The sequence below is a fragment of the Paroedura picta genome, chromosome 2 (genome assembly GCF_049243985.1).
Source record: "Paroedura picta isolate Pp20150507F chromosome 2, Ppicta_v3.0, whole genome shotgun sequence".
Classification (NCBI taxonomy): domain Eukaryota; kingdom Metazoa; phylum Chordata; class Lepidosauria; order Squamata; family Gekkonidae; genus Paroedura; species Paroedura picta.
This window is the reverse complement of record NC_135370.1, coordinates 98,091,278-98,102,545: the sequence shown is the minus strand read 5'-3', so window position 1 is coordinate 98,102,545 and position 11,268 is coordinate 98,091,278. Positions and strand designations below refer to the sequence as shown.

At 44.1% G+C, this 11,268-nt stretch overlaps 1 protein-coding gene across 2 annotated transcripts in view; it reads left to right on the top strand.

The window, feature by feature from the left end:
- Positions 1-396: 396 nt before the first annotated feature.
- Positions 397-11,268, top strand: part of GALNT18 (polypeptide N-acetylgalactosaminyltransferase 18) — a 425,513-nt gene continuing 414,641 nt past the window's right edge. Inside the window, exons 1-2 of one of the 2 annotated variants that reach the window (XM_077321810.1) lie at positions 397-707; positions 866-1,133. In XM_077321810.1, coding sequence (XP_077177925.1) covers positions 899-1,133 — 235 coding nt within the window. In that variant the 5' untranslated portion in view covers positions 397-707; positions 866-898. Of the gene's footprint in view, positions 1,134-11,268 lie in introns of both variants that reach the window. The other variant, XM_077321812.1, reaches the window with a different exon arrangement.

The following is an 11,268-nucleotide window of genomic DNA, read 5'->3' as shown; positions in this document are numbered from 1 at the left end:
TTCTTGTTATTCCTTTCAGAACATCCTTTTATTTCCAAATCCCCGACTAACCTAGTCCCGGAGGACAGCGATACTGAAAAGGAACGGCGCAATATCTTGAAAGGCACGCAAACTGCCGCCTTGCCTTTTTCATCCCGCGCGCTCCGAAACTTTCTCAAGTCACGTGAACGTAAAACTCCCGTTCTTACGTGGCGCCCCTGAGAGTTTCTACCCCACCGGCGCGCGTTCGACGGCGCGCGCGGCTGATGGGAGCACGAGAGAGACAGAGCGCGTCCAGCAGGTGGGCCTCCCCTAACGCTCTGCCCCTCCTAGCTCCTTGTTGGTCGAACGCTTGGTGATCCTCGCCAACTCTGGTCTGGAGCTTCCCGTTTATTGGAGGAAAGGCTTGTCAATCTGCGGCTGCACACCCCCGACTCGCCAGTTTGCGGCTTCCAAGGGCTGGCTTTGGAGCTGGGGCTGATGAGAGCAGAGGGAAGCCGCGCGGAGGAGAACAAAGTTTTCAACACTTGGGCACCTGACTCCGCATCCCTCTCTCTGCCGGTGGTCCAGAGCGGGTCCGAGCGAGCAGAGTGGCTGCGGCTGAGGCGCCTGATGCGCTGATGCTCTTCAGAAAAGTTTGCGCTGCGCTGTCTTTTTAAATAATAATAAAAAAAGAATTCCAACGTTTCCGAGCAGCCAAGTCTTCCCTCGCGTTTCCTTCTGGGCAGGTGAGCGATGTTCTTAGCGTGTGGAACAGTGCGCGTTTTATATGGAAACTCCCTAACTTGATCGGTGGTGGTCCCCGATTTTTGGAGAAAGGGAGGCAAGAATATTATTTTTTTTTCCTGACGGTGATTTATTTATTTTTTTAAATACCGGCTCACAGGGTTTCCTTGGATCTATATGGAGGGATCTCAGAATGGTTTGCACCAGGAAAACCAAAACTTTAGTGTCCACCTGCGTGATCTTGAGTGGCATGACTAACATCATCTGCTTGCTTTACGTGGGCTGGGTCACCAACTACATCGCCACGGTCTACGTGAAAGTGCAGGAGCCCATCTCGGAGAAAAAGTTAGAGGAGGACAAAGGGGACACGCTGAGGATTATCGAGAGGCTGGATCATTTGGAGAATGTCATCAAGCAGCACATCCAAGGTACCGCGCGCCGTCGCCCGCCTCTCAAGTTTCCTTTCGCCCGTCTCGCCTTCCATTGCATGCTGTTTATTTCGATCGCGTGGGGTAGGGGGTGGCGGTGGGGTTCTTTTTTGGGGGTGGGGTGGGGGGGGTCGGGCGGGGGGTAAAGGCCAGATTCCTGTGGCCGGGGACGGGGAGCGGGGAGAGAAAAGAATCTCATTCAAAGGAGAATCGGGGGCTTTGTCTTCTCGGCCGCCACACGAAAGTTCCTCCCTGGCCGCCTTCTCTTCGGAGCTCGTGGCCTGAAGAGCTGCCGCCGCCGCCGCCGCCTGGGCTGGAGCGAAGAAGAGGGGGCGACGGCGGCCGCGTCTTCCTTCCTCGCTTTGCAGAGCCGGTTCCGGCACTTGTGTGTTGGCGCGGCTAGGAGACGCCTTGTGAGATGACCTTCCCCCCAACCCACCCTCTTGTTTGAGGGGGAGGGGAGGTCACTGGGACTGGCAGAAGCTTCGGGTGAGAGAACGGGTGACGGGGAGCTCCTGGGTGACTTGACTTGCCCCCCCCCCCCCGGTGGAGAATCGGCGCCGCGATCTGTAGCCGGCGGCCTCCCAGCGCTCCTGCCTGGGCTTGTGTGTGAATAAGCCGGAGCCTCGCGGGCTGCGAAGAGGACGAGCCGTGCGGCGGCCGGGATTAAGGTCCGAGAAGCTCAGCCTCCAGCGGGAGTGCACCGGGAGCGGCATCTCCTAGCCCGGGTGGGTGGGTGGGTGGGTGGGCTCGCTCGCGCTCTCGGTCTGGTAGCTGCACGGAACCTGCGGTGAGCTGCTTGTTCGAGCGGCCGGGGTGGGACCAGTCGCGAGTCTTGCCTTCAGTTGGGAGACCTAGGAGATTCCCCCCCTGGACTGGTTATACTTTATGAGCCTCTGGAGCTCTTTCGTTCCCCCAAGGGTTGTGTGCTGTGGTTGCCGCCCCCGCCCCCGCCCCCCCCCCCTAATTCTGGCCTAAGTGGGTCTTAAAATGGACTCATTTCGCTTTCTGCATATTGTTTCTCGGAGAAAGCCTCCGTTCCAGTAGGGAGGGACCGCTGGAGCATAATCTCGGATAAACTCTAATTTGTGTAATGGCATTTTAATTTGATCGCTGGCTGGCCGCATCTTGCTAAAATGGGATCCTGGATTAAATGTTTAAAATTATTTCATTACTGAGATGCTGTTTTTGATTTCTTTCCTTCTTCCTTCCAAATGTGCCATTCCTTTACTCTGTCTACTAACTGAATAAAGAACATTTTATTGAGAAAGGAAAACATCCTGGGGGAAGGAGTGGGCTTGAGAGAAAGGAAGGGTTAATATGTTTTTCTTCTTTCCTTAAATATGTGATAGAGAAAAGCCCTCTGCACATTTTAACTGATTCCACTGAGTTTTTAGATCCTAGTGTTTTTTATTGGTGGCTCAAAAATGATGTACCCTGGGCTTATTTGGGTAATGAAAATGAGGTAACATGGGCATGTCCATTATAACATTAAGAATTGTGATGTACTTAAAAGCAGTTTTCTTAATATCTGGTATCTCCATCACTTACCAACCTGTCTTGCTTCTTATTCCAGTCTAATAAAAGAACTCAGCTGCTTTTTTGCAGCTGGTAAACAAATCTCCATTCTCCAGAATTTGTATTGCTTCCTGGAGAAGAATTCTAGAATCTAAAATATACCCTTCAGTGGTAAGATGCTAAGCCTCACACTTACATATGTGAATTGTCTTTCAGTGCCATGTGGTGACATTACAAAGTTTTCTGAGATGCATGCTATTATGTACAAATACATATACATAATGTACAATGCCCATTGTACTCCTCCTGCTTTTTTTGTAGTCTGAAATTCAGACAAAATAAATAAAGCAGTTTCTTTTCAGGAGACAGGGTAATGTCCGTGTCTGCCAATTACAAACTTCCTCAGTATCCTCTAGACCTCTGTAGGAACCCAGAAATGTTTTTGAAAGGCAGTACCATTTTGTATACCCAGACTAGCATTTTAAAGGAAGTATTAAAAAAATGTCAAAATATCTAGATTTTAAGTGGGTCTGAAACCTCGTTCCATTAGGTTTCTTTGCAATACTTGGTCTGGTATTCCATCCCCAAATAATTGTATCAACATAATGAAACTGCATACTCATAGATGACTGTGTTGTTGCACTGGTTGACAGAGGTGGGGCTTGGTGGCAGAATATATATTTTCTGCATGGGGAGTCTTATATTTGAGCCCTGGAGGTTAAAAGTATCTCCACTAGCAGGGGTGAGAAAGAGCTCAGCAGCTGCTGTTAGAATTGTTGCCTCAGAGGCAAGATCCTCTACCTTGAGACCAGGTGGTTTTTCATCAGGTCATGGACAGGTCATGCTGAATATAAGCAATAGCATTAAGCTGTCCATGATGACTGTTCAAAATTTGTTTTTAGGATCAGTGTCAGGGTTTTTTTTCTAAATAAGGTTCAGGATGATGAGAAGCCATCCATTTTTAAATGTTAAAATGTTTTAATGCTTGTGTATATGATGGTTTTTAAGTTGTTAGCATTGTATTCTTAAAAACTCAGTATCTTGTGTGCTGGGCTGGGATTGTCCACCTGCTTTCCCCTGATGGCTGGCCAGGTTAGAGATGCAATTCTGAATCATGTAACAATGAAAGTGGTTTGGGTGAGTTTACAGAGAAGCAATTAGGCAGGTCTGGCCACAGTTATTTATTCTTCCTCTGGGCCAACTTCACTGAAAAGGTGCCTCCATAAGAGGGAACTGTGAAATTAAGTTTGAACATGAATTGATTAGTTGCATTTTAAGCGATTTGTCACTTTTAAAGTAATTAATTAAAGTGGCAAGAACTAATGTAATGTAATAGCAAAGCTGGTGAGGTGATCCATTCAGTCTTCAGTTCAGATCTGATATCAGCTGTCAATGGGCTAGCATGACAAGTGATTGTTTTGCTCCTTTAATGTGCTTTAATGTCTGGCCTACCCTAAATGATGAGCCTCTTGTGGCGCAGAGTGTTAAGGCAGCCGTCTGAAAGCTTTGCCCATGAGGTTGGGAGTTCAATCCCAGCAGCCGGCTCAAGGTTGACTCAGCCTTCCATCCTTCCGAGGTCGGTAAAATGAGTACCCAGCTTGCTGGGGGGTAAACGGTAATGACTGGGGAAGGCACTGGCAAACCACCCCGTATTGAGTCTGCCATGAAAACGCTAGAGGGCGTCACCCCAAGGGTCAGACATGACTCAGTGCTTGCACAGGGGATACCTTTACCTTTACCCTAAAGGCTTGTCATAAAGACTATTGAACTAATGTGTGTAATGATATAAAATACTAAATAAATACTAGGCCAGACTTCTCTGAGTACTGTAAAGATTTTTTGTCTAGATAGAAATATTGATTTCTTTATGGAGTATAGGAGTAATACAGTAAAAAAAAATACAGGAGTGTAAATGAAGGCTTATCATTAGACCTTGTTTAGGTATCCAAAGTAAAATTATGTACAAATGCTGTTTAAAATACAATGCAGTTTGCACTTTCTATGAGTAAATGGCAGGAATATGTATCTGGCAAGCTCCTGCCAGACCTGCAAGACCATCAAGCAGAATACAACACCAGTTTGGCATGGTATCACATCTGTCAGACTTCTGAATAGCTATAGATTAATGCTAACGAGATCTCAAGTCTGAGAACATAAGAGTAACTTTCTGGATAGTTTTAGAGTTTGTCCATATTGTGAGAGAGCAAATTTAGCAATGTTGAAACCTCAAGGGGCCTGAAAACAGCTGTGGAGTGGGATGCCACTGCAGTCCCTGTTAGTGCAATTTGTCTAAAGAATGGCCATCTGTTATGTTGAATCCCAGAGACCAGGTCTGAGTGAGCAGCAGTATCCTGTCTTGTGGCTCTTCAGGATACAATGAAGTTGGTACAGCATGTGATGGTGATGATGTAATACAGTAGATTGGTACCAGGGAGGAAGTGCACCCATATGAAGCTGCCTTTGTTTTATGTGGCATCGTAACATTGATCTATTAAGCTCTGATTGGCAACAGCTCTCCAGGGTCCCAGGTACAAGACTTTAATATCACCTGATACACAAGCTTTTACCTGGGGCTTCCTGCATCCAGGCAGCTCCTCTCACCATGTGAAGTGTACAGTTAAAGATTAATCATTAAACAATCAATGGCAGCTAGCATACACACGTTTTAAAAAAGGGTTAGAGCAGTTTTTGGAAGGTAGCTCTTATGGTTACACTAGCCATAGGATCCACAAACAAGATCTCCATGTTTAGAAATGCAGCATGCCTCTAAATACTGGATTTTGGAAACAAAGGATGGGTATATTTCTTTGCGTGTGAGCTTCTCTGGCATATTGGTATGGCCACTTTTTGAAATAACTGGGCTCAAAGGATTTTTGATGTAATCTAATTAGCAAACTCTTGTATAGTTTATGTAGTGATGCTCTGGTGTATGATTATGTTGACTGAAGCAGAGGGACAGTGTATAAAGAGGGAGGTCAGTGGTAGGGGATATATCTGGACCTCCCAAATCCATATGTGCAAACATTTAGAAGTAGCTGTGCTTGTGTAAGTACTAATATAGGACCATCCCAGCAATGCCATCCTGAGCAGAGTCGCACCCTTTCTAGCCCATTGATGTCAAAGGATTTGGAAGGATGTAACTCTGTTTAGGATCACACCGTTAATTCTCTGTTCCATCCTCACTCCCCCATCCATTTTTGTTCTTTCGCTATTTCATTCTTTCTTATATATTAATTAATATATTAATGTGCTTTCCCCCCTGAGACCAAAACTGGATTACACAGCATAAATCAATACAATCAACAGATTCAGACATCCAGTAAACAGTGCAGTAGGGTTAAGAGTAAAACCCAATTGAAACGAAGCAAAAGCTAAATGGGACATATTAAACAATAGATAGTATATACTGCACATGGTTGTATAATCTCTAATACCAATCCTTTTCTGAATAATCTTTCTGAACCATTTTGTTTCAGTTTAGACCTCTTACCTGAGCAAAGATGTCCTCCTGAATAATTCAGTTTTGTATAGTTTGCAGAATGCCTGACCTCACAAGGCACACAGCTCGGCTATTATTGGGAGCTAGATGGTATGCGTGTATTACTCCCATCCTATGGTCACTCCACTGGATGCCCATAAGTTATTTGGCTTAATTAAAGTATTAGCTATCATATACAAAGCCTGTCATGGTCTGTTTCTCCCCTATGACCCACCACAACAGCTTTTCTCATCCCCTGTAGGTGCCAAGCTGTAAATGGGAAAAATCAACAACTGCCTTTGTATGTGTTTTCTCTGTTGTACCCTCCCACTGGTCTGTTGGAGGAGGTCAGGAAGGGTCTCGCTAACCTGAGTTTCCTAAAACTAAGTAAAATTGAATATTTCAAGGGCTTTTCTACACAGGTAATAGGGTAGCACTATGCAAAAGATGTAATGAAAAAATTACAGGGGACCATGGTCAGTACTACTGTGTATAATTTCCTGTGAGCTGGATCCTGTTGTGTAATTTTGCATCCTTTAACATGTCATGTTAACTTTTATGCTTTGTTTCAGTGACATTGTTTTTTAAACTTCTGGTTGGTTTTACAACCCAAATGTTATTTCATCTTGTCGATCTCAATTGTATTGAATCACTCTGTGTAATCTGTCTTGAGTCCAAGTTGAAAGGTGAACTATAAATAACATAAATTACATTCTATAAGATGTGGGCAACAACAGAGAAAACACGCTTATTGAGTAATTCCTGGGGTTAGAGCAAGGCTTAGGCCTTACATTTTAAACCTGACCAAACTAATAGATTTTTCTGATCAGTGAGTTACTCAGGTGGGATGTTAGGGTTACCATGACATGCTTGAACTGGCTGTTATATATAAAGATATGGTATCCTGGTAGCTCAGAGAAGCTTAAAGCAATTTCATCAACAAGGTCATGGTCTTCAAAGGACTCATAAAACTCTATATTGTATAATGTGACCTACATGCAATGGTAGGTTTTCTGTGGCAATCTTCTAGTCCACTGTATTTTTTAGCAGAGAAGAGTAGTCCTACTGTGTCTGTCAGAGGCTGTCCAGAGCTTTTTTTTTTTTAAATACAAATCCAGAAAAATCCAAAAACTTAAAAAAGGCACATACACACCTAAAGGGACCAGTAATGTTTACACATGTAAAACACAGAGTTCCATGTTGACTGAAATCTTGTGAAGTCAGGAGGGTAGAAAAAGTAGATGAGGATAAAGGGGAGAAGGGGAGGGGCAAACTGCAGGTTCTTTCATAGGGGAATAAAGAAGAGTGTGTGAGGGAAGTGGCAAGTGGAGCTAAATGGAGGTGGAAATGATGGCAGCAGATATGGCCAAGTGAGAAACATGGGGAGAGGGTGGTAAAATACATGGAAAGGGGTGGTATAAGCATCATGGTTCAGGGAAGGGGTAGCATAAGAGTTCTACTCCTTTCTCCTCTGAGCCTTTAGGATGTTTATAGACATCTTTGGGGTTAATTAAGGGATTCCAGCATGTGGCCTGTGGTTTTCAATCTTAAAACATTTGCTAATATATAAGCACATCTGGACCTTGAAATTGCTTCTATTTTTAGCACCTGTTCTCCCTGGAATGGTTTCCTGTAACATTGTCTTATGCCAGTGATGCATCTGGGACTTTAATTCAGAGCATATATGTGTACCACAATATGACCTCAAATGCATTTAATTAATGCTGCCAACTTTATCTACTGATTCTGTGCTGATATGAAAACTTCAGGACCACATTAGTTATAAAGATATTGCTTTCTTTTAGAATGTGTACAAGCGGGTGACCTGAAAGCACTTGGAGGCATTTCATTTGCCCCTTTATCTTTCTCTACCCTGAAATTCCCCATAGCCTTTCCCTTTTCCCTTATCTCCTCCTGCTTACTAGCCAACTTACTTTTAGCTACTCCCCACCAGCTTTCGTGCCTTTCTTCCCTGACAACCTGTTTCTAGGAAAACTGAGGCTCAGTTGTTTGATACCAGTGGTTGTCCTAGGTCCAGTTACACTGGGGGAAACTGACAGACACTTTCGGGGACATTATTTCTCCCTGTATCTTCCTCCCCACAATATGGCCCCCACAATATGGCCTCTTCCCCCTCCTCCTTGCAACTCCTTATCCTCACCTTGTCTTGCTTCCTTCTTGCCATTTACCAGCATGCCTACCTTTCACTTGACCTCCATCTTTAGCTATATTGATTTTATTTCATCTATACCAGCGGTCCCCAACCTTCATCTGGTCGGGGACCGCCTCCGGGGGTGGGGGAGAGCCGCGCATGCGCGTTTTGGCCACCATCGTACCGGCCTCTTTCCCCCCTCTCGCTGCAGGGGGGGAAGGCAGGCGCGGCCGCTGGTGGCCCGGTATGATGGCCTTTGCAGCCCGGTACCGGGCCGTGGACCGGGGGTTGGGGACCCCTGATCTATACCTTGCCTTTTTCTACGATGGGGATCCAAAGCAGCTGAAATAGTTCTCTTATTTCACCAGATTGATGTAGTAGTTAGGAGTGTGGACTTCTAATCTGGCACGCCAGGTTCAATTCTGCACTCCCCCACATGCATCCAGCTGGGTCACCTTGGGCTCGCCACAGCACTGATAAAACTGTTCTGAGTGAGCAGTAATATCAGGGCGCTCTCAGCCTCACTCACCCCACAGGGTGTCTGTTGTGGGGAGAGGAATGGGAAGGTGACTGTAAGCCGCTTTGAGCCTCCTTCGGGTAGGGAAAAGCGGCATATAAGAACCAACTCTTCTTCTTCCATTTCCTGTAGAATCTGCATTCTACAGATTATTAATGGAGTGTTTGTGTACATAGAGAAATGACAGATGAAATTGATAGCACTTGCATTTGTGAAATAAATGAGTTGTCTCGTACTTCATTGAGTTTTATTATTGGTCCATGTACATTAAAGAACCAAGGTTAATGTGTATTGTATTAAATGAAATGTCAATAATTCCTAGTACAGAACTAGAAATTTGGTTCAAAAATCTGCGTTTCCATGAGAGGCAGTTCATTCTACTGTTAAATACAATGGAACCCAGCTATTAAGAAATGCATGTTGTTTTATGTAGGCAAATTAACAATACATCATACTTGTCTTTTGTTAGCAGTGTGGTTGTGAAGGAAAAGTTACTGAAATAAAAATGCTATAGTCTTCGAGATGGTTTTATGGGTTCAGTGAAGCAAAATCTGAACAGAAAGGAAATGTGCTTAGAACTTGTGCAAGCCGTAGTGCAACAGTGTCAAGAACACATCACATTTTAATACAGTTTTTAGCAATGTGCTTTATAGAGCAGTGTAGGGTGACAAGTTCATTTAATTTCTTCTAGCTTGATTTTGAAATTGTGTCAAAAACTGTTATGTATCTTGTGCATAGAAAAAGATACTGGGGACACAGTTGTTTTCACTTAGTACATTGTGCAAGTATGTATCAAGAAGTAAATTCAGCACTTCTGTTTGGATTATGGCACACATGGAAATCTTTGGGGGTATCTGTATTGCCTCCTGAACAGCTCAGGCGCTTTTCCAGAAATTAACTGAAAAATTGTTCCTGGCTTCCTGGAAACTGCCCTGTTTCCTTTGTTTTTGTTTTTGTTTTTTTGCCTTCTATTGTCATGGAGTGTCACGCCCATGTTTTGGAATGCTTTAGATTTCAACAGGGGCTCCAAGATCTCAAGTGGTGACTATTTCCTCAGTTGCAACTTTCATATATGATTTGTGAATAACCAAGACAAATTGCATTTCTGGAAATTCTAAAATCACAACACTGAAACCGGAAGTCCCCCCCTCCCCCCCAAAAATGGACATGTTTATGTATATAAAATAGAAGCTGGGATGTAATTCACACACATGCTTAAACTTCCATCATTAAAATTGAAGTTACTTAATTTTGTATACTATGTATGGGTCATGTCCTTACTTATTGATTCCAAACTTTATTTTGCGCTTTAAAAGCATGAAATACATTTTGTAACAGGCAGCTTCATGCTAATTGCAGGGTGATTCTACTAAACTTTATCCTGTGTGATGTAATGTTTGGAGCAGCCTATCTCAACTTTTTTTTACTGTTTTAAGACCCTTGAAACATTCTTTGGCTTTTGAGAAACCCCAGGAGTGGTGCCCTCATGGAAAATATGGTTGGGAATCTTAGCTGTGTACATGCACACTTGGGGACCTTCCCCTTCCTACCCCCTCCAGGCTCATCATTGGCCATTTTTGGAAGGGGGCAGGTCAAAATATATGGTCATATCACTCAATACATGTTTAACAAATTTACAATGTATATATAAAATTAACTCCCACCCCTTCCAGGGCCATCAAGAAACCCCAGGCTTGCATGAAACCCTGCTTGAGAAAGCCTGCAATAAACTTTATTGTGATTATTAGGAACTGACATTTGGGCATGAAAGTAATAAACTTAGCATTTATGTTTAAGTATTCATCAAATAAATTACCTGTTGATTCTGTCAGTTATAGTTATTTGCTGTGAAATCTCAGACTACAGAAACAAGTTTGTAGTAGGATTTTTTAACAGCACAACTTTCTACTGGCTTTCTTACTGTGGGTACAGACCTCTCTGAGAGATCTCAGGAGGCCCTAGAATCATAGAATAATAGAGTTGGAAGGGATCTCATGGTCATCTAGTCCAACCCCTTGCACTATGCAGGACACTCACATCCCAATCGCTCATCTACTGTAATCTGCCACCCCTTTGCCTTCAAAGAATCAGCCTCTCTGTCAGAATCAGCCTTTACAAAGATGGAGAACCCACCACCTCCCGAGGAAACCTGTTCCACTGAGAAGCCACTGTAACTGTCAGGAATTTCTTCCGGATGTTTAGATGGAATTTCTTTTGAATTAATTTCATCCCATTCATTCTGGTCTGTTCCTCTGGGGCAAGAGAGAACAATTCTGCTCCATCCTCTATATGGCGAGCCTCTTGTGGTGCAGAGTGATAAGGCAGCAGGCATGCAGTCTGAAAGCTCTGCCCATGAGGCTGGGAGTTCAATCCCAGCAGCCGGCTCAAGGTTGACTCAGCCTTCCATCCTTCCGAGATCGGTAAAATGAGTACCCAGCTTGCTTGCTGGGGGGTAAACGGTAATGACTGG